Genomic DNA, 22,643 nt, shown 5'->3' on the forward strand with positions numbered 1-22,643 from the left:
TGGAGGTGGCCACAGGGTGGAGGAGCAGCAAGGGGAGGGGCCAGGGGCAGGGGGGAACTCGAGGTTCCCTTTCCCCAAGGAGAAGGATAGGAGAGGCGGGAGGTCAGGGCTGGCAGGGACCGATGGCAGGGCATGGGGGCCCCTGACTCCCCTTATCCCCAAGCATGCAGGAGCTGGGACCAGGTCCTTGGGGAGCTGATGGCTGAGCAGGGAAATGTGTTATCAGGGTTCCCGGGGTAGCTGGGGAAAGGGGGACCCTTCCAGCACAGCTGATGGTCGTGACCATCACACCACATGGACATCACAGCACCAACAGCCGGGGGCTGTCAGGGGAAGTCTGTCTGCATGGCAGCAAGGCAGAGGGCCTGGGAGCAGAGCCTGGCCCCAGCAGGGCTGTGCAGCAGGGGTTCCCCTCCCTCAGCCTCGGAGACGCTGCGGTCCTGCCCTGGGTGCTAGTTAACACAAAACCCTCATTAATAACACCCTAGCCCCCCAGCTAGAGGCATGCCCCCCCCTCAAAGGAAGGCTTCACTGTCCCTCCAGCACCACAAGTGCAGCTGTGGCCTCCCCATGTCCTGCTGCAGCAGGTCCTTGCTCTTCTATGGTCTTTGGGTCCTCAGGTGGCTGCTCCCCTCCCAGCAGCTCCGCTATCCCAGCTGCAGCTTTCCTGACACCACAACAGTCTCCTGTCCTAGAGCCAGGCAGGAGACAGCCCATCGCAGCCCCACCAGTGCTATTCCAGTCCCTCTCCACCCAGATGAGGCTCACCCAAGCCAGGGGCAGCAGGGAGGGGGGCCCCAATTAGACACCCTTGCCAGAGAAGATCCTGAGACCAGAGGAGGGAGAGCCTGATGCTGAATAGAGGGAAAGAGAGAGAAGGGGCAGAAGGGAGGCCCCCAGAATCACAGAATCAAAGCAGAAGGAGAGAAGGCCCAGCAGGAGAGAAGCCTCAAGGCTGGAGCAAGACAGAGGAAGAGCTGGGAGCAGGGAGCCCAGCAGACCCCTGCAGCCACACCAGTGAGGAAAGGCCCCCGGGCTGCCTGCCCACGTCCCAGCTCAGAACTGGAGTCCTGCATCTCCTCCCCACATGTCCAGGCTCTTCTCCACCCACCTCAGGCAACCCTGCGTGAGCTACACAGTCACTCTCTCTCCATGCCCTGGCTCTGGGACCCTCTTCATGGACTGGGACCACTCCAGAGTGCCCCAGTACAAGGCAGACACTGACATACTGGAGCAGGGACGAGGGCTAGGATGCAGGGAGGGGATCCTCCTCAGCAAGGACTTCATGCATTTGGAAAGGGTTGTGGCCTGGGATGTTCAGACCTTGATGGGAAGACAAACAGGGAGCCTGCAATCCTGGAAGAGGGCAGGGAGGCTGGATCTCCTGAGGACCCATCTCACCCCCGGAGCTGCGCAGCCAAGGCTCTTTCCTTCCCCAGTGGGCAGCCCTTGGATCCAACCTTGCCAGGCCACAGCAGGCAGCTTTCCAGTCTCCATCCACTCCCAACATATGGACCACTCTGCCTATGGCTTCCCCGAAGCCAAAGCACCCCATGGATCCTCGCCATATGCCCTCTGGGGTCCTGGGCTCTCCTTCAGGGGCACCCTAGTTCCCCTCTTCCAGCGGTGCAGCCCCTCGTGGGGTTGGTGGCCAAGGTGTCCCTGTCGTCCTCCCTGCCCGCCAGATCTCTGCAGGCAGGTGCAGGATGGGTTCAGATCTGTTTCCCTGCAGCACGTTGAAAAGAGCACAGCAGGTTCTTAACATCTTTATTAGTTTGTTTGTTTTTTTTCCAACAGAGTAAATCCTCTCTACAGCAACAGGTTAGTTAAATCCAGTTTACATATTGCCATCTCTTGAGTGCTGCGGCCTTGATGCCGCTGTGACAAAACCAGGTTGCACTCAGACAGGAAAATGCGTTAAATTCTGCTGTGACTGGGAAAAAAAGGAAAACCAACAAAAATCAAAAGAACAAACCACCAAGGAAAACCAAACTGACCAACAAAACCAAGCTGAGGAACTGAAGGTGAGCACAGCCAGACTACCTCCAGGGAAACCACACGGCACTGCGTGGATGAGGATGAGGGGAATGAACCCAAAAAGGTCAGGGACTGGACAAACCCTTATATATATTAGGTATAGGTATTTATATATATATATTATCTAGGAAAGACACACTGAGAAAACAAGAGATTGCAGCGGTATCTACAGTAAAAAGGAGCTACATAGCTTTCAGAGTCACACTGAGAAGGAAGCACATGGCAGGACAAAGTGGGGGACAAATGGGGACACTGGTGTTTTTGGGGTGGCCATTTCAATATGGGAGGGACTGGGCAAGGCATGGGTCTCAGGCCAAAAGCCCTCGTATACCCACTGGGAGCCCCAGGACCCCTGTGGCCCTCACTGGGGAGTGGGGACAGGGTCAGTGGAGAGCGAGTGCTTTCGGAGGGCTGGGTGGGACCTGCTCCCAGCAGGCTGATTCTGCTTGCCCAGACGGTGGCACCCAGTGGGTCCCCCCCGGACCACCCACAAAGACCTGAGCACCCGTCAGCACAAAGGGCCCTCTTACCCCAGGTGCAGGAGGAGCTAGCTGGGTTCTGCTGCCCGCGGGGTGGACCAGGGGCAGCAGCTGAGGCGGGGTGGACGATGGTGGGGTTATGTGATGACGCAGCTCTCCATGTCGAGCATGTGGCTGGATCCACCTGGAGCTGCTGGCTGGATTTGTCCCCCACCCAAGCCCTTGAGAGACGCCCCACTCAATGTGCAGGCAAGATGCTGGGCTTGGAGGGGGTGTGGGTGGGTTTGGGTGGCCATGGTGGGTCTGGCCAGCTCTGTGGGCAAAGCCAGCCTGTGGACAAAGCCAGATTCTTGGGTGCTCCCCATGTCCGGTGGCTCACCCCACACTGCCAGCACCTTGCAGTGATGCACCCTGCAGGGCAGAGGGTGCTGAGGGCTCCCCAGCATTGCAGGGGGGGAGTGTCACATCTTATTGCTAATGGCTGCGCTGTGGTGACACCCACAGGCTGTGGCAAAACTGAAAGGAGGATTTGCCATGTGACATCCCCAAACCCAGTGGCTTCTGAGCCCTGGTGGCCTCAGCCCAAGAGCTGGAGCTGCCGGTGTGGCAGGGACCAAGCAAGTCAGGGCACACGGCCCCCTATCCCCCCCGGTGTGTGTTTGGTGGTAGGCGGTGATTGTACTTCTTGCGACAAGGGAACAAGGAGGTGCCACCATGGCTGAGAGTGGGGGCAGCAGCAGGACAACCCCCATGCCACCCTCCTGCCCTGAGGGCTTCTGGACCAGGGCTGAACCCCCTCCACCTGCCCCAGGGCAGCCCTCAGGGTACAGGACCAGGGCAAGGGGACGGTTTGGGCTGTGATTTCTCACAATGGTCAGCCAGCTCCAGGGCAGCAGGTCCTGGGCATGCAGGAGGATCCCATACTAGCTCTCCCCAGGGAGGGCCAGTGGGGAGAAACAGGAGCTGCATCCCCAGGAAGGGCCCAGTGACCTCCCAGTGAGTGCTGCTCCCTGTCCCTGTCTTTCGCCTGGCTTAGCCAGCTATCGGTTGACCTTGGAGGAACCAACCTACCTCCTGTGTTCTCTTCACGTCCTGCTGTCCTGCCTCATCCCACCATCCTGTCCCCATCTTGCCACCCTGCCCCTATTTCCCCATCCTGGCCCACCCTCCCGAGCCAGGGGCAAGTCGATGCTAGGGAGGGTGCGGAACAATACAGAACCATGTGTGACTGCTGGAGGAAGCCAGGAGCTGGAGCTGGGAGGCAGGGAAGCAAAGGCCCTCTCCTCCGGTACCAGACAAGGGGATGAGGCCAGTGGCAGAGACAAACCAACCCCAAAGGAGCGAGGGCCCTGGTGGAGGATGTCCACGGAGTGGGTGGGTGGGTGCTGGCGGGATGCTGACGGATGAGAGATGGCTCTGGAGGCGACGCTGGCGGTGGGTGTGGACTTCAGCACGATACCTCCATGGTGTGGTTGATCTGCCCCATGGCCTCGGTGCTCTCCGAGTGGGTGCAGGCACGTGGGCGGGTGCCATCCACTGAGCTGGTGCTGGTGAGGGAGGCCGTGCGGGAGCGTGCCAGGCGGGTCATGCTGGCGGATGGCACTGCACGGGCACAGAGAGATGGACGGGTGCTCAGCTCCCTCCAAATGCTAACGCTGCCTCACGCAAGCAAAGCCACCAGTCCCGCTCCCTGATGCGAATGACCCCAGGCACAAGCTTGCAGCATGCGGTGCTGTGACATGAGCAGCTCCAGCCTGGCAAGGGACAGCAGGGCAGGGATGGGGTGCCCTGCGACAGGCCACACACTGGGCACACCTGCGCACCCAGGCATGCGACCACTGGGCATGAGGCGGGGGGGACCCCTGGCCACCATGCTCCAGGGAAGGAATGAGCTGGGACGGGAGCTCTCCTGGGTCCCGAGGGTGTGCAGGGAAGGCGACACCCTCCTCCAGCCAGGATGCCCAGCAGGTACAGCTCCTGGCTAGCTGGAGGGGGGCACAGTGGGCACACTGCTGAGACTGTGCCTGCATGGGGGGAGGGCGGGACACACTTCTCCAAATGCCATTTCTCAGCCTTCAGCCCTTGCTCGGGGTGCCGTCTCAGGCAAAGCGGAGCAAGGCAGAGGGCAGCTGGCTGGGAAGGGGCAGCCCTGCACCCAGGCTGCTCCCAAAAGTGCCCAGGCAGCTTGAGGGCACAGGCCAGGCAGGCACCATGCAGCAGCGGGCTCAGGCTGCGCAGCAGTGAGTGGTACCTGTGCCTCCACTCAGCCTCCGATCCTTCAGGTGGGCAACTGGCAGGGGTGGAACGGGAGAAGGGGAGGGAGGGCAGAGAGAGAGCGTCAGCTTGCTGGCCGCTCTGTGGGGCCAGGAGCCCCTGCCCAGCCCCACGTGTGCACGCACATGGGCCTTCATGTGTGTACACAGACCTGCACGCACAGAGACACATGTGCATGTGCAAATGGACCTGCAAGCACACACACACACACACGGACTTTCACACAAGTGCACACACAGGTAGGCACACAGACACCCCCCACACACACACGTGCTCACGGACCTATACACACACGTCTGCACATAGACCTGTGCACCTGGACTCTGCACATCTGTATGCACACACACAGCCCCTGCTTGTGCATGGCCACACACACCTAAGTGTACATGCATGTACAGAGACCCTGTCCACACACCTATGTACACGCCGAGCCCTTGTACACATGTTTGTGTGCACACAGAGCTTGTACACCCCGCACCCCTACGAGCGCATGGATAGATATCTTGTACACCTGCACATACAACGGCACAGATGCACGTGCAGCTCTCCATCACGAAGGGCACGCAGGGGTGCCAGGCTCCTCTTCTGTGGCAGGGTCAGCACACACGCACACAGGCACACACGCATGTGCACACACAGGCACGCCCCAGCCCTGGCACTCACTGTAGCCCATGCCTTGCAGGAAGTACTTGAAGGCTTCCGTCAGCTTGCCGGGCTGTGGGGAGAGAGCAAGCTGAGTTGAGGCAGCACCAGGACCAAGATCCCTGCTCAACCCTGAGCTGCCTCTGGCAGCCCCTGCCCAAAACCCCTATGCCCACCTCAGCCCATCCCCTGGGAGCCAGGGACAGCACCAGAGCATGTCTCAGGGCCCAGCATACCCAGTTAACTGCGGAAATTGTGGGGGGCTCACCTGTGTGACCTGGGGCAGCCCACCAGAGTCAGCCATCTGCAGAGAGAAGGTCCTGTTTAGTTTGGGAGGGTGCTTTTGCTACCCACCCTGTCCCCTAGTACCCCCTGGCGGGATGCCACTGCTGGGGCCACTCTGATCTCTCCACATACACCCAGCTCCATGGCTGGGACAGACCTGGAATGGGCAGATGGGGATGCCCTGCAACCCTGGGGCAGAGGGTAATGGGGCACTTCATGGGCAGCAGGGACCTTCCAGCTGCCCCATGCCACCCACCTACCTTCAGGAAGGTGGTGTTGGTAGGATCCAGCTTGGAGTTACACTCCACCTGAGGGTGAGAGGAATGATATTAGCATGCTGGGGCGCCCTGAGCCTGGCAGAAGTTGCCCACAGGTACTGTCACTGGCCCCATGGCACATCCCACCCCAACCAGGTGGAGACAGGGTGCTAGGTGAGCCCTGAGTCTGCAGAACCACCACCCCTTGCCATGGCACAGAGAGGATCTTCCTCCTGCTAGGCAGTGTCTGGGCAAGGGCGGGGGCTCAAAAGGGAGGGGAGGGGGGTTGGTGAGGCATCCTGTGTCTCACACGTGTGTACAAGCACACAAGTGTGCTTCTGTGCACATGCAAAGAGGTACATGTGATGGAGGAGGGGGAGCACATGCACACAGTTACACAGTAGGTACAAATGTGGCTACCTGCACAGTGCCTGCGGCTGAGTGTGCAAGTGTGGACAACCATGCGGATGTGTGCAAGCACATGCATGTACTAGCAGCTCTTTGGGCACATGTGGCCAAGCAAGGAGTGTGCCCATGTGCCAACACACCTGAGAATGCATGTTCTGAGCACGTCTGGCGTATGAGGAAGGGTAGATTTCCCAGGTGTGGCAACCATGCACAGATGCACGTGCACGCATGCCCACATGAGCAGGTAGGTTTGCACACAAGCGCACACGTGGCTGAGCAGGCAGCCAATATGTGCATGCCCTCAGGTTGGCACCACCTGCATGCCAGCCTGCAGGCACTACCCCGTCACATCACTCACCACCCCCTCCTCAGCAGGTGCGTTGTCTCCAACCACTAGCATCACGGGGCAGCTGGACGTGAGAGGAGGAAGGGGCACAGTCAGGGCTTGGCTTGGGTGGACTCCACTGCCCCGAGACCTCCCCACGCCATGCTGGTGCGACTCTTACCTCAGTGTCTTGGCATTGGGCACAGTCCCAGGCCGGTTGATGTCCAGGTCCCTGCGGCTGATGGAGAAGAAAGAGGGCCATTGCTGCCACCAATGCTATATTGCAGGAGCTGGGGCACCGCCAGCTCCAGGAAGCAGCATGCAGCCCTGCTGTCCCGGTACATGGTGCATGGAGGATGCCATGGCCATCACTGCCATGACCTGAGCAGAGCCCACAAAGCGGGATGCTCCCAACCCCTGGCACGCACGGGACAGCACCTTGGCCCTCTTCCCCAGGCCTGTGCCAGCACCCAGTACAGGAGGCGACTAGGGGACCTGCACCCGTGGCCACGGGCTGTGGGATATGGCAAGGCTCTGTCACAGGTACCACCACTCCTGCATCCCCAGCCAGCACCAGCATCTCGATTTGCACCACCACCTACCTGCCTGTGCCAGAGGGTGATGGCAGCACCCAATGGATCAGGGTTCCTCTGGCGCCCTTGGGGCCACCCACCAGTGCTGCAGCCCCTCACCCTGGCGCAGACAGGGGGGCAGCCCACTAGCAGGACGGACCAGGGTACCCACCTGTTGTACATGTTGAGGAAGAGCTGGAGGTTGAACTGGTTCACCACGCTGCCGATCTGCTGCCGGTAACTCTGCACCAGCTCCGTGTTGTTCACCAGCTCTTCCTGTGCCGGCAGGGGATGGAGATCAGGGCAGGTGCTGCCAGGTGCCACTGAAATGCCCAACCCTCCACCAGGCTGGCCCATGCTGTGCCGGCCAGCAGGGCAAAGTGGGAGGATGCTGGGCAATGCAGCTGGGCACAGCAGTGCTGCAGGCAGCACGCTCAGGCTGGACATGGGCATGAGCTGCACATTGGTCGAGGCTAAGCCCAGGATCAGGCAGGAGGGATACAGGCAGGGCTTAACTAATGCCATCCCTGGGCACGGGGCAGGTCCAGCAGCACCTGGCAGCCAGGGCAGAGCACAGCCCTGGTGACCCAGCTGGGATGCTGGGTAGGGGGCTGTGGCAGGGGGCCATCAGGACGCACAGCTCTTACCTGGCTGAACAGGTGGGACAGAACATTGTCCGGCAGTGTGCTAGTGAGGCCAGAGATCTGTGGAGGGAGCACAAAGGGTTACGGCACTGCCATGGCTGGCTCCTGCCCCGGGGAGCCACCAGGGCTGGGAGAGGGGGGACAGGGCCCTGCCCACCTTGGAAGCTGCCCAGTCAATCCAGCCTTTGCCATTGGGATCGATGTTCATGAGGACCAGCCCTTCAACCAGGTCAGGGAAGATAAGCTGCAGTGAGCAAGAGGGGTGGGTGCTCAGCAGGGAGGGGAGATGCGCCCAGGGCAGGCCTCCACCAGCACCACTGCACAGGCATCGCACAGAGCTGATGTGGCCCTGTCCTGAGACCTATGGCAAGACTGCCCGGCCACCATGGCCATGGCACTGCTGTCCTGGCCCTCCATCCCTCCAGGAGCCTTCAGGGTGGCACAGCCCACCCAGGAGTGTCAGCTCCTGCTTTTTCCCATGCCCTGTGCTGAGAGCAGGCACGGGCAACTCAGGGCCAGCCCAGCCCAGCCCCAGGCTCACCGCAAACTTGGCCAGCACGTAGGCTCCTGCCCCGACACCGATCCCGATCACATACTTGAACCTGGAAAGTGGAGAGGTGCATATGGGGGGACAGTGGGCTCCAGCACAGGGACCCCGGGGCAACCCTCCACCCACAGCATGGGGCACAAGGAGACACGCAGGGTGCCAGCTTACAGGGACAACTCCCCCAGCCCCAGATTCCGGTCTTCTGACCAGCACCCTCAGCCAGCAGCTGTGGAAGAGAGGCCGACTCACCCGAAATGCTGCACCACGCTGGGTAACATGGCAGCCAGCTGGTCCATGGATGGGTACTGGTACCTGCAGCACGGAGAGGCACAGGACAGCAGTTAAGGGACCCACGCAGAGTGGGAAGGCTGGGACAGGGCAGCTGGGCTGCCCAAAGTGGGCAGGGAAACGCCACCCACCTGCAAACCACCCCATTGCCCACCCTGGGCCCGTTGGCTGCCTCAGGCTTTGACATGGTTAGGAGAGACCCACAGGTAGGGCGTGACTGCCCGGGAAGCAACAACCCAGTGGGCAGGGAGGTGACATTCCGGCAGGCATAGCAAGCCCCCAAAGCTGGCACCTACCCCTGAGGGAACTGCGAGGCTCCTGCCTGCTGGCCCGGTGCATCCACATGGCACACCACAAAGTGCTTTGTGATCTCCTGCATGTCCTCAAAGTTGAAGAAGGTGTTGAAGCAAAGCTTGTCTGTCAAAGGCAGGCAGGGGTTAGAGACCAAACACCCTGGCATGGGGGCCTGGGAGAGAGGTCGCCTGCCCTCCCGCTGCCCTTCAGCTGGGAGGTGACACGCCACCAAAGCCCTCCCATCCCCTTCTGTCCAGGCTTCTTGTCTCCACAGCAGAGATCACAGCCACTGTTAGCAAGGGCTGCATCCCTACCGGTGTTGGGAGGCATGGGGCTGGATGGACACAGCCAGGAAGATGAGTTCGGGGTGAGCTTCGTCTGCTTGGAGAGGTGGGACTGGGGGAGGCAAAACCCAGAGCTGCAGGACCACCCAGTGGGCAGTGGGATTAGCAGCCCAGGGTGTTATCAGCCCTATTCAAATTCCTCAGAAAGGGCTCAAGCAAACACGGGATTTGAGAGAAAGCTGTAAATCTCCCTCCTTGGAAACAGCCAAAGAAACAGCCCCAGTGCTGCTGTGGACAGGCCACCACCATTGCAGTGGGATACAGTCATTGCCAAGGCTTGGAGAGGTCCTGCAGGCCCCATGGCATCAGTGACAGGACATCCCTTGCAAAACTCAGGGCAAGGCAGGTCGTAAGGTCCATTGCAACCAACACTATACGTCCCCGGACACGAGAGTACTGCTGTGACGGTGAGGCAGCTCGCTCAGCCTGCCGGTGACTCAGCCTCACAAGGCACCAGGCATCCCGGCTCAGCCAAGGGGCACAGCCTGGGGCAGGGGTCTGGGGTGCAGGTCCAAGGCTGCAGGCTAACAGAGCGTGCAGCATCCCCACATCCAGAGCCCCAGCTCGAGGTCCTTCCTTCCCTGCTGTTCCCCATCTCCTTCAGCCCCCACTATGTCTGGCCACCAGCTCCTTGGTCCATGCTCTGAATGATGGGCTGGTGGTGGTGGGGACCCACCCAGCATCCCCCACATTCCATCCCTGCCTGACATGGGTGGGCAGACAGCCAGCACCAGGGCAGCCAAGCGCTCCTGGTTGTGCCTGGCCTGGGCTTTGGGTTCGGCTGAGCATCCAAACCTTCCTGGTGCTTTCAGATGCCTGGGGAGACCCAATGCAACCTGGAGACCCTCCACGGGAGGAGGCAAAGGAGCTGAGCCAGGGGCTTTGGCCGATGTCCTGGCACCCTGTGCAGCCCTGGGCTCACTCCCACCTGTCCCTGATCCCCTTGGCCCAGGGACCAGCACTCACGGTTGAGGCCCACATCATGGTACGTCATGATCGCCGGGCGATTCCCCTTGGGTGAGCCCCGGATGACCACGTGCAGCAGCCCATAGGGGGTCTCAATGTCATGTTCCTGGGGGAAGAGGAGAGATGGGGTGATGCCTGCCGGCCCCAAGACATCCTCTTCTGCCCTGCCATCCCACCCCTCACTGCTGCTTCCCCAGGTGGCTGGGTCCCATGGGAGCACAAGGGAAAGATGTGCAGCCATCCCAGGAAAACCCTCAGCTCTTGGGCATCCCTGTGGTGGCAGAAGGTAGGACAAATCACACAGAAATGCTCCCAGCCTCCACCAACTTGGGAAGGGAAGGGAGGATTTGGGATAGGATAATAAGATTTAGGATTGGACAGGTATATCATGTGATGGAATCACAGGATGGGATCAAGGGATAGAGGTCTGGGATGAGATGATTCAAGAGGACTTGGAAGAGGAGGATTGTGGGACAGGACAGGCAGACCACAGGATGGGACAGACCACAAATGGGCCTAGATTCACTGTTCCTGGGACAAACAGGCAGACATCAGAGCCTGGGCACCACCCCAGGAAATGCTGCAGCCTGATCCCAAAATGACAGCTAAAGTAACTTTAAAATCCCTTGGTCTGAAATGGCTGCGCACCCATAACAGAGACCAAGACTGCCCTGTGCCTCAGTTTCCCTGGCTGGGAGGGCTCCAGCCTTGCCTTCACAGCCATCATCCCCAGCCAGCACGAGAAACTGAGGCTGCAAGCCCAGGTGCTTCCCAGGGACAAGGGACCAGGGGTCCTCTCCAGAGGCCCACACCAGCCAGCCAGCTCACTGGCAGTGACCTCGAAGCTGGAATCTGGCAGGTGCAGAAGCATCATGCGCTGGGCAAGGGGATGCTGGCAGGTACCCACCCAGAGCGGTCCTCGCTGTGGGTACTGGCAGCCCCATGGATGGGCTGGTGGGAGGGAAGCACAGCAGGTTTGTGGACACTCCCATGGGTTACGTGCCAACAAGGACTCTGAAGGACATGGGCCTCAGATGGGAGGAACCACCTAAGGACAGGGGTCTCCTTACCCCAGTGCCTCCCCTCACCAAGATCCACTGTCCCTGGGGGAACACAGCACCTGAGGGTAGCTCAAGGGCTCTGTGGAGATAACACTCGGCTCCCCAAGGACATCCTGACCTCAGCCCTCATCCACAGCTGTCCCTCCACTTCCTGGGGCTGTATCAGGCAGCAGATGATGAGTGGGAACATCCCTCCACAACAACGGATGGGGAAACCGAGGCAGAGGAAGGGCCTGGCCCAAGGTCACAGAGCAAGAGGCATCCATGTGATCTGTTCCGGCACACAGGGCTGCCTGCTTGTCATCACCAGCTCAGCCTGCAATCCCACCCCAAAATCACATGCCCAAGTTGGAGGCTCCTTTCCCAGCACTGCCACCCCCCACTCTCCGCGCCAAGCCAGGCAGATCCATGCCCGGGTTGCAGCCTCTGCAGCATCACTGGGTACCGCAGCCCTGCCCTTTGCCGCAGGGATGCTTGTGGCAGGGGAGAGGCTAGCGACACAGGGGATGCAGGTAGTGGGAGGGGTGGGCACCGGCAACCCGTGGCCCCTGCGGGGATGGGTGTGGGGGTCACAACACCCATGGGTGCCTGAGAGAGCCCAGCCCTGTCCAAGTTATCTGCTCACCGCTGCGGCACTCCCACCTCACTTGTCCCCCTCCACACCGGCCTGTTGCTATCACCCTAGAGGCCAGAGAACATCCGAGGAATCGTGTCAAAACAGCAATAAACCCTCTCCCTCTGCAGCCCTGGGGGTGGGGAAGAGGCAGCATGTTCCCCCCCCCCCCATCAGCAGTCTGTGCCAGCACAGCCTGCAGCCACTGCAGCTGCGCTCACTCACCCTCGGCCTCAGCGCAGCATCTCTGCTGGGCTGGGGGAGGACACGCTCAAGGACAATGCGTCCCCAAAACCTGTGACATGTCGGGGATGCGGCAGCGGGGCTGGGGGAAGGAAAGGCTCCCCAGCAGCAGGTCCCCCCTGCACCAACCTATCTGGCCCACGCCAAGCCCCGCTGGGTGCAAAGGTCCAGCCCGGACGAGCAGGGGAGGTACTGGAGCAAAATTGTCTGGGGAAGGAGGGCAGCGAGCACGGGAACGACGGTACCTACCCCATCCCAGCACTCGGGCATGGTGAGGAAGCGGGCGAACGAGGATGCACGGGCAGGGTGTGCCGAGCACGGGGTCCCAGCGCGGGGCACAGCGGTGTTGTGGGCTGGGGTGAAGCAGAGCTCTGCACTGGCTCAGCCCCTCGCCTCAATTTATAGCGGAGCCCCAGCCCTGCGCTAAGCCCTCCCTCTCCCTTCCCCCTCCATGCGACGCGCAGCCCCAGCAGGTTTGGCTTCCATTGCAGGCAAGTGCTGCGATGGAGTGAGCACTCAGCCATTGGCTGCCGTGGGAATTATTCATGCTCCAATTGGCCCCAAATACCCTTGTTTATGAAGGAAAAAACGCCTGGCACTGCGCAGTACCTGCTCCATCTTCCCTCCTTCGGCAGACCAAGACAGGCAGAGCTGCCTGCACAGAGTTGCACTCGCACCCCTTGCAACACACACAGCAGCATCACAGCGGAGCCCAGCAATGCTCACCTGCCCCCATCACACACGTGCAGCTCCAGCCCCGTGCAGACACACAGAATCATGCTCGAGCCTGCAGCCACCCAGACCAAGGCCCTGCAGCAATGCATATGTACCAGGAAGCGTGCACACCCCCCCAAACACGGGTACATGTTAAACACACAGGAGAAGGACGCAGCAGGGGTGCTCCTCACATGCACGTGACCATGCACATACGTGCACGGGAACACATACCAACAGACCCACAGGGGCCAGGCAAAACTGTGTCCCCACACGTGTCTGTCCATGCCAACTTTGGAAAAATGAATACAATGATCCATGCTGAAGCACATGCACCCACAAAACGCTTGTGTGTACCCCCACAGGGCTGGTCCCGGTGCGCAGGATTTAGCCCCAACTTGGACATTGCCGGTGGCAGGTAAATAAGGCGGGAGGAATGACAACCCAGCAGTGCCAAGGGGTCACATCCTGTCCCTGGGCTGGCATGTGCTGTGTGTGCATGCACACGTGTGTGTATTCCCATGTGCGCAGGCAGGTAGTTTCTGCCCTAAGTCCAATGAGGCTTCACAAGAGGGTGAGTCCATCTGCCTGCAGCTCACACCCACAGACAGCCTTGTGCCACCGTGGCCCCAAAACCCCCCAGCAGGCTCTGGGTGACATGCCCCTGCACCCTGCCTGCCCTTCCCCAGCCCAGCACCACTGCCCAGCTCAGCGCAGCTGGCACCCCAGCTGCTCCAGCATGAAGACGGGCAATCACGGATGGAGAAAGTGTCCTGCAGTCCCTCCAGTGCCTGCTCAAAGAGGATGGAAAGCCACAAGCCAATGCCAGACCAGGGCAGCATCCAGCAGGGACCCTCCAGCCTCCCTGCCTGCCACAGGGATGCTCCCTGTCAGCTGGAGCCTGCCATCACCTCCGCATCATCCCCACCCTGGCAGCTTGCACGGCTCGCTTCCACCATGCCCTGGCACACACCACAGCTGTGGGGAGAGGGGGTCCAGCTGCCATCACCAACACATGCATGGGGCCTCCCTGCATGGCAAAGCCCCGTGTCCTCAGCCTCACCCAGCAGGCTTGCTCCTCTGGAGTCTGATGCTTAATGACAGGGACGAGCCACTTTTCCCTGGGGAAAGCCCCCTTTGCCTGACCTGGAAAAATGATCACCCAGAACTGGTGGGGAGCCACTGAAAGCAGTGTCCTGCAAATAAGTCAGGGCTGGGTAGCCAGGGGGTCTGGATGTGGGAATAAGGACAGGCAGGCAGGCAGAGGAATGGCATCCACCTTGCCTCCACCAAAGAAGCTTTTCTCTGCACTGCTTTGTCCTACAGGAAGCTCAGACCCAAGCCCAGAGAGATGCATCTCTGCTAATGAAGGACCGCAGGTGAGGGCCAAGCCCAGCTCCCAGGTGGCTCCTGGCACAGGTACAAAGCTGTTCATGGGCCCAGGTGCTGGTTTTGCTTTCTGCAGCCCTGTTGGCTGTGGAGCCAAAGAGCACGAGTGGCCACAGCATTCGGGAAAAAGCAAGAGATACAGAGGGGCATAAGCAGGCAAAAAAGACAGAAGGTTGCAAAATAGGTGGGAGAGGGGTGGAAAGGCCCAGGTGGAGCAAGGCTTGAGTGCAGAAGGTCTGCAGGGAGATGGGAGGGCTAAGCAAGGCTGACTCCGCTTGAATGGCATTGCTTGCCATCTCCCCTCTTGCCTACTAGCCCATCTGCCTGGCAGGTGGCCCAGACCTCCAGCAGGGCCAGGGCACCCAGGTCCCAGGGCAGAGGCACCTGCCCCCCCAAGACCTTGGCTTCAGCTAGCAGCCCCAGGGCCTTACTTTGGCTGGTGGCAGCAGTGGGGGATCCCAGCTCCCTCGGCACTGCCCCAGCCAGGCCAGAGCATCTTGGCAAAGGAGCAGCGACTGGCTCCGGGGAGGAGCAGAGGGACAGTGAAGAGTTAAGCTGGGGGCTGGACTGAATTACCATAAGGAGGAAAGACTAAAAAATGAGGTAAGACCTCCCCAAAGAAGGGCAGGCAGCACCCAGCCTTTGCAGAGAGCCAACCTGCAAAGTGCCAGGGTGCGGGAAAGGAGGCTGTTGCCCCAGCACAGCCTGGGAAGCTCATCCCATCCCCACCCTGAGGCTCCTGCAGGGGAACCAAGAGGACACAAGGTCTGGCTGGCTTGCCAAAACCACCTTCATCCTTGCCAGGCTCATTTTCTTTGGGTACCGAGGGCATGCAGGCACATCACTGTGGCCCACTCCACCTGGGCACCGCTGGGGACACAGTTTGGTGTCACCTTGGGCCAACCCCTAAAATACTGGCATAAAGATTGCCCCTGGAGAGTCATTGCTCTTTAACATCCTTTAACATCCATTGCATCTATTAACATCCCCTGCATGCCAACCAAGCCCTGCCCAGGCACAGCTGAGTGAGAACCATACTGGTGCCCATGGCACTACCAGGAGCTCTGGGCAGCCCAGCACTGCTGCCTCCCTCCCCCTCCCCCTCCTTGCCCTCACTTCGGTGACATCAGGAGGTTTGGTTTTCCTCCTAGTGGTCAACAGGGACCCAGAGCAAGCACAGCAAGGAGTAGCCCAGACCTGCACAACCTACTGCTCCCAGCCCCAGCATCCCACCAGCTTTGGAGATGCTGGGAAAGGTGGCATTTATTTTCCATCACTGCAATTTTTGAATGATTTTGTGGCATCCAAGAGGGCCACCAGAAATCTACTCTGTGAATCGAAGCAGCCACCACCCAGCATCATGACAGAAGTCTTTGCTCCCCACCCAGCTGCACCCTCCCACCTGCAGGAGATGGAGACCAAGCAGGGCAGCCCCCAAAGCCTAGGCACCACTTCGGGTCTGCCAAAATGGGGACTTGCACTCCCCTGCCCCTCTCCCAGGATGAATGAAATCCAGAATTATTTTATCCTTGCAGGTGCTGCTGTTTCAGAGCTGGACCTGGGGGGCTCATCCAGCACCACCTGAGTCCATGCTCCTGGTGGTCCCAGCCACTGGCAAAGTGGCGACATACAACCTGGAATTGGTCACCGGTGTCCCCTGGGAGGGGGGATGCTTTGGAAAAGGCAGCAAGCTGTGGTCTGGCAGCCTCACTACCCTCCCTCCCAATCTACCAGCAGCCTGGTCTCTGCAGGGGCAGCCTGGTGTGGGACAAGCTTGTGCAAAGGGGGGAGAGCGATGAATGCCAACACAGGAGCCAGGCGCGAGCTAGAGGCGAAATGGAGGTACAAGGCAGGCAGGTGCCAGCCAGGGCAGCAGAGGGACCCTGGTCTCCGAGAGAGGTGGGTGGTACAGGGAGCAACGCCCCAGCTCTCCAAAACAGAAAGAGGCTTTCAAACATCCTTACTGTAAGCAGGGAGCTGGAATCGCCCAGGAAACCATTGCCATGGCAATGGTAGAGGGGCTGGAAAAGCAGCTCAGCCCTCCTGAGAAGAAACGGCCTTCAAAAAAAGACTTTTTTGTCCCCAGCCTGTCACCAAGTGCCTGCCAGCCACATCCAAGTGCCAGCACAGAGCATGCCTGGCAGCATCCCCCCAGCTCCCCCCCGCACCGCAGGCTGCTGTCCCACATGGGACCCGGGGGTGGGGGCACTCCCCATGGCTGGTCATACCTTCCAGTCCATGTCCACAGCGGAGAGGAAGACATCCGAGTTCTCCTGGGGAGAGAAGGAGCCGTTAGGGACAGAGATGTCCCTCTGACACACCTCACTGCCATGGCACCCTTCTCCCACCCAACACACAAAGCCCCCTGACACCATAAGACCCACTCCCTGGAGCAGCGCTGGCTGCAGGGGGACATGATGCCCACACGTGTGCACACATACGTGCACATCTACAATATCTTCACACATGTGCATGCCCTGCCTGCACATGTGCACGCACACAAGTGCGTATTAGCATGTATGCACAGCATCTTCATACGCATACATCATCACACCAAACCTGCACTCACCCACGTGTGTGCACTGATACCAGCACACATGTGCACGCGCACACACTGACCACCACATGTGCACACACATGCACCCAATACCAGCACGTCTGTACACCCACATGCACTGAATACCAACATGCCTGGGCGCACACATGCACCCAATACCAGCATGTGTCTGAACACACACCTGCACCAAAGAGCAACACACACGTGCACACACACGTACCCCATACCAGCACGCACGCATACCCACAAGCTCCCACTTAGGGACCCACGTCCTGGCACCCCATGTGCAGAAGCCAGAGCCAGTGCAGTCACCAGACTCACCAGCTCAGCATCCTGGCCCCGTAGCAGCGGCTTCTCTTCAGTGAAGCGCAGCTCGTGCAGCCCTGCCATGGTCATCTCCTGCAGCAGCAGCCCTGCCCAGGGCAAGGGAGATGTCAGGGAAGGTCCTGCCTCGGTCTCCTCCGCCCCAGCCCCTGGGAGCCTCCCAGGTCTCCCTGCTCATGGGGATGGGACCCAAATCAGCTTTACTCCACCCATCTACCGTGGGGACATGGTGCTTTGGCTCATCCGGGGGCCACAGCGAGCCCCTCCACTGACAGCTGGAAGTAGGCACGGAGCAGGCAGTGCCTAGAGGAACTCAGGTCGCAGCTCCCACCAGGGTCCAGTTCTCCCAGTTAAGGACAGACCTGTCTCCATGGTCTTAGGCAAACTGGGAGACCATCCTGGTCTGTCTGTGCTGGCCACCTCTGTAAGGGCTCAATTAAGGGCAAGAATATTCCAATTCCCACCCCAACTTCCAGCATCGGTTGGAGAGAGAAAATCCAATGTTTGGGCTGGTTTTAGGCTGCAGCCAGACATGGGTGGGACTGAGGGAGATCTCCCTGTGCAGCCAGAATGAGGAGTGATGTTTCTGAGCTGTGCTGGGAGGCAGAGATGCTCCGAGCAGCTGGGCAGCACAGAGGCAGCCTGAAGTTGGTATTGCAATGATGGGAGAAAAGCAAATGTGAAGCCTTTACTCCCAAACTCTTCTCCTTGCCTGTGAAGCGGGTGCTGGCCAGCCAGCAGCTCAACCCCAGGGCTTGCAGGGACAGACATGGAGCCACCACTCAGCAGACGTGTGACTGGATGCTCCTGACCAAGGAATTTGTACCCCCCCCAACACCGGCATCTCCAGAAACACTCCCAGGTATAAGCCCAGCTTTGAAAGCAGAGGGGAGCAAGGGGATGCTTGTGCCCACAGCAGCTGGCTGCACACAAAAGATAACAGGACATGGGGGACACAGGGGACAATCCAGGCTCCGCTCTGCATAGATGAGGTGTGTGTAACTGGCAAGCCCCAGTGCAAGGGCCTTATCTGCACTCAGGCAGGATCTGGACCTCAGGCATTTGCCTTTGCAGCCTCTGTTTCAACCCCTTTCCCAAGGCCAAGCTTTTGGACAAGTTGTTGCTGCTCCAAATGGGCCAGCACCAGTCCCACACCCTCTCCACTGGCTACCCATGCTCTGCAATCTCCCAGAGATACCAAGGATGGTATGAGGCCGTGCTAGCACTGCAGCAAACACGGACCCTGCTCCATCCACAGCCTGGCCAAGCCTGCTCCGTGCTTTGTCCACCTTGAAACCTGGGTCAGCCCAGGCTGGCAATGTTGGAAAGCCCAAGGAATGACACAAGCATTCCAAGGCCACAGGAATATGGGAGCTACTCATAAACTCCCCTCCAAAGCTGGATTTTGTTCATCCGACCGGTTTTCCATTCAAAATCCAAGCAAGCTGTGCCACCTGGCTGCTTCATGCAGACATCGCACTTTGCTTTGCTCCTTGGGAGCCGTTCAACAAGACAGAACCGTTTGGACAGAGAAACAACTGTTTGGATGGAGAAACACCACCGTGAAGCCTCCCGGGAGTCCCAGGGTGCCCAGCTCTGGGGGCGTCCACCTGCACAGAGGGTCCCACCAGGCTGGGGGCCATGCAAAACCCCGGCAGGGAGAGGTGCTGACAGCCCTATGGAGAGGCACGCATCTGGGACAAGTTGCTCCAGGCTGGGCTGCTACTGGGGAAATAGCTTTGCGCAAGGGGACGGCCCTTGCCTGCAGCCCACCAGCACAGCCAAGACGCTGCAGCCTGCAGAGCCACCGACCGAGCAAACCCGCGATTCCCTGGAATACAATCCCAGAATTAAAAAATGGGAGGAAAATCAGCCTCACCGGTAGCTGGGTCTGGAAGAGAGCCGGAGCGTCCCTCGCTGGCTGTGCCAACCCACTGTGTGGCCACAGTCCCAGAGTGGCTCGGAACAGCATTTAGCATATGGTGAATGCCTTTATTAATTAAAGCCTCCAGCTAATACAGAAGGGAGGGTGGCCGAGCAATGAAGAAAGGCCCCCATGACCTTGCTTGTGTGGAGGTGGGGAAAGCTGGCTCACAAGGGATGTGGCAGAGCCCTGCACCAACCAGCATCCTCAGCATGGGATGGACAATCACCTAAAGCAGTGCTGAGCACAGGAACAGAGAAGGGTCAGTCAGTTCATCGGGGAGTCCTGTGGGTGCAGCACCTGGCGACCAGGATCACAACCATGCTGCCAGCTTCCCATGGGTGCTCTGCTCCCTACGCCACCCCACAGGTAACCTCATCCCTGCTACGCAGCAGTCAGGCTGTGGGCAGCGTCACCCAGCCCACTGGGCCACCGTCACTATGGAGTGCTGGTGAGAAAGTCACGGCTCCCGCTCCCCTCGCCAAAACAACTTGGCTCCTATTGCACAGCGGGGCAATGCGGCTAGCAACAAGCCCTCTTCCCTCCAGCTCGCCCCAATGCTCCCCAACAGCACCCAGCTCCGCTCCCACTCTGCCTTCCCGGTGCAGTGCCACCGTTTCCTGGGCACAGCTGGGACGTGCCTCCTCCCTAGTCCCAAATCAGTCCCAAACCCTGCATGACATTACTGCTCTGTTTGGGACTGGTGATCTGTGCTGCCAGGGCCCTGGCACTGCGTACATGGACGGGGACAGAAACAGCCATGTTAGCTTACCTTCCCCAGGGATCTGCAGCCCAGTGTTGGCTTACTGGAGGAGAACCAGCTCATGGCAAGAAAATACACTATTATTATTTTTGTTGTTGTTGTTGTTATCATCATCATCACTGTGACGAGGCTGTGGAAAGGGTTTAACACCAGGCAGCGTGTCTGGTCAGAAGGCAGGGGTCCCTCAGCTGATGCACCAGCCTCACGGGAATATCCCCACCGACCACCCGCGTCCTGCCCTGGCGCAGATGTGGCACCCACGGGATGTCGGCAGGGATTCTCCAGGCTGACTGAGCAGCGTGTGACAGACCGGGAGGCAAACCCAGGGGAGGAAGGGCTGGCCCCTGCCGGGCAGCGAAGCCAAGATGATTCCCAGTGAGGCGAAGAGAGGGAGAAAGGGAACCTGCAGCCCAGTCTGAGACAGAGTGTTCCCACAGCATCGCCCCCCCCCCCCCGCCCCCGAGCAAGGCTATTGAGGAGCTGTGAAGGGCTGGAGGTAAAACCCCAGTGTGACAAAGCCTGAGGCATCTCCCACTCTGCCACTGCAGGACAAATACCCACAGCTCGCTCAGCCCCCATGGCGGGGCAGGGGTCCGCGCCCCAGCAGCCCCCACCAGCTAGCCTGACGGTGTGGTGCCCCCGGGTAGCACAGCAGCGGGCCGGCCACAGCACCAAAGCCACCAGGCGGGGGGATCCGGTGCCACCCGTGCGGGAGCTGAGCCCCCCAGGCCGGCGGGCGGCGGGGGCAGGGGGGAGCTCTGCGGGGGCGCCGGCCGTCTCGCAGGAGCAGCCTCCTCCCCAGCGCCATCAGCGGGGCACTCGGGCAGCGGGGGGGGCTCCCGGGGGAAGCTGGCAGAGGAGCCGGTGCCGCAGGGATGCTCCAGCAGTCCCACAGGCACCCTCCGCCCACGGACCCCCGCGCCGGGGGGCTGCCGGCTCAGCACCCCCAGCACCCCCAAGCTGGGCTTTCCCCGGCGCAGCCCTGACAGCTCCCGCACCCCAAAAACATCGCTCGCCCCAGCAGCCCGTACCTGGGGGAGAAGAGGCAGGCGGCGGGCGGCGGGGGGGGCGGCAGCCCCATCTCCCAGGGGAGCCGCAGGGCCCCCCCCGACCCCAGCACGCCAGCGCCCGGCTCCTCCCAGCCTCGACCACCCGGCCCCAGCGCGCCGGGGGGGGCAGCGCCGCCGGCCGTACCTGTCAGCAGCTCGATCTTGTGCCGCAGCACCTTCATGCCGGGCCGGCGGGTGCCGGCGCCACCGGCGGGCGGGCCGGGGAGGCGGGCGGGGCGGCGGGCCCCGGCGCGGGGAGCGGGCGCAGCCGGAGCCGGTGCCGGTGCGAGGCGCGCAGGGCGGCGCAGGGGCGAGGCTGGGCACGGCCCCCGCCGGGCCGGTTCCTCCCCTCGCCGGGGCCGGCGGGGTGGGGACGGGTCCGGGACCGAGGGGCGATGGTGGGCGCCGGAGGGGGCCCCTGTGGTCGGGGTTCCCGGGAGCAGGGGACAGTAGGAGCCTTGGGGAGCCCCAGCTATGGGGCCCAAAGGGCCTGGGGGGTCCCCGGGAGCAGAGGATGCTGATGATCCAAGTGCCCAGGGAGGGTCCTGGGACAAGAGGGGACCTGTGCTACAGGGATACCTGGAGCAGAGCCACCGTGGCCAAGGGGTCTAGGGAGTCCCAGGGAGTGGGGCCATGAGGGCCAAAGGGCCTGGGCGTATCCAGGAACAAGAATAAGGATGACAAGGGACCTGGGGGTCCTCTGGAGAAGGTGCAGGTTCCCCTGAGCATAGGATGGTCATGGCCAAGGTTCCCAGGATAAGGGGGACCTGTGCAATGAGGGTCCCACAGCAGGGCCGTAACGGTCTGGGAATGCCAGAGCGTGAGGATGGTGTTAGCCACAGTGTCTGAAGGATCACCCAGGAGTGGAGCTGGGATTCACCAGGAGCCACGGCTGGAGTGGTGGTGACACCCCACATATTGATGCTGGGGGTGTATGGCGGTGGCTGTTTGGGGTAGAACAGGAGGTTGTGGGGTGGCTGTTTGGGTCAGGCAACACCAGGGACTGTGAACACTGCCATGGGGGTGGGGGTGGTTGGAGGGGGCCAGTCCCACAGTGGGGAAGATGCAGGACCCTCATCTTCTGCACATGGCGTGGATGCTGGTGGTGCCTCCCTCTGCCATGGCTGTGATCCTGCACTGCCGGGGGCCACCAGATCTGCAGGGCAGCCAGTCTGCGGAGGTTTGCCCACCATCCCTGTAATGGTGCCCAGGTTTCTAAGGGAGCCAGGGACTCCCAAGGTGGCATGGTGTGAAGCAAGGCAGTGTCCTCAATTGGGACAGCTGGTCCAGCAAGTACAGAGTGTTCAGCCTGCCCCTAGAGCAAGGGCTGCCCATCCCGCTGCTTGTTCCTTCCTCTGTACTTCTTTGGTATTGCTGTAATTCATTTTTTTCCATAGTCAGGGATGGAACAGCCTCTACTCCCAAGCTGCCTGAGACAACTGCACCGGACATGCCATTCAAAACCGGCCCTTTCTAAGACACCTCCATGGGGAAACTGCTGAGGATCCCATCACCTCCCTTCCGTGGGCTTGGCTCCCCATTGAACCCAGCCTCCCCTTCGAGGACTCAGCCTGCTCCCCAGGAGCAGGGCTGTAGTCTAATTTGTTGTCCAAGTTATCACTTGCTCCTCTTGCCTGCTGGGCA

At 60.6% G+C, this 22,643-nt stretch overlaps 1 protein-coding gene across 9 annotated transcripts; it reads right to left on the reverse strand.

Moving 5' to 3' along the window:
* Positions 1–1,750: 1,750 nt before the first annotated feature.
* Positions 1,751–21,307, reverse strand: NDRG4 (NDRG family member 4). 9 transcript variants are annotated; one of them, XM_055819118.1, is made up of 17 exons: positions 21,145–21,307; positions 17,261–17,433; positions 16,611–16,655; positions 10,363–10,468; positions 9,055–9,175; positions 8,720–8,782; positions 8,465–8,525; positions 8,081–8,167; positions 7,927–7,983; positions 7,452–7,555; positions 6,889–6,945; positions 6,741–6,792; positions 5,978–6,025; positions 5,701–5,736; positions 5,454–5,505; positions 4,768–4,806; positions 1,751–4,118 (listed from the first exon to the last, which is right to left on the reverse strand). In XM_055819118.1, the coding sequence occupies exons 1-17, from the start codon at positions 21,179–21,181 to the stop codon at positions 3,964–3,966; spliced, it is 1,293 nt and encodes a 430-aa protein (XP_055675093.1). In that variant the 5' UTR covers positions 21,182–21,307; the 3' UTR covers positions 1,751–3,963. The 9 variants fall into 9 exon arrangements, with proteins under 9 accessions (XP_055675093.1, XP_055675095.1, XP_055675098.1 ...); XM_055819120.1 differs by having other exon boundaries at positions 17,261–17,352; positions 21,145–21,306; XM_055819123.1 differs by lacking the exon at positions 21,145–21,307 and adding an exon at positions 20,982–21,115 and having other exon boundaries at positions 17,261–17,352.
* Between the last annotated feature and the right edge of the window lie 1,336 nt (positions 21,308–22,643).

This window comes from Falco peregrinus, chromosome 14 (assembly GCF_023634155.1).
Source record: "Falco peregrinus isolate bFalPer1 chromosome 14, bFalPer1.pri, whole genome shotgun sequence".
In the NCBI taxonomy this organism is placed as follows: domain Eukaryota; kingdom Metazoa; phylum Chordata; class Aves; order Falconiformes; family Falconidae; genus Falco; species Falco peregrinus.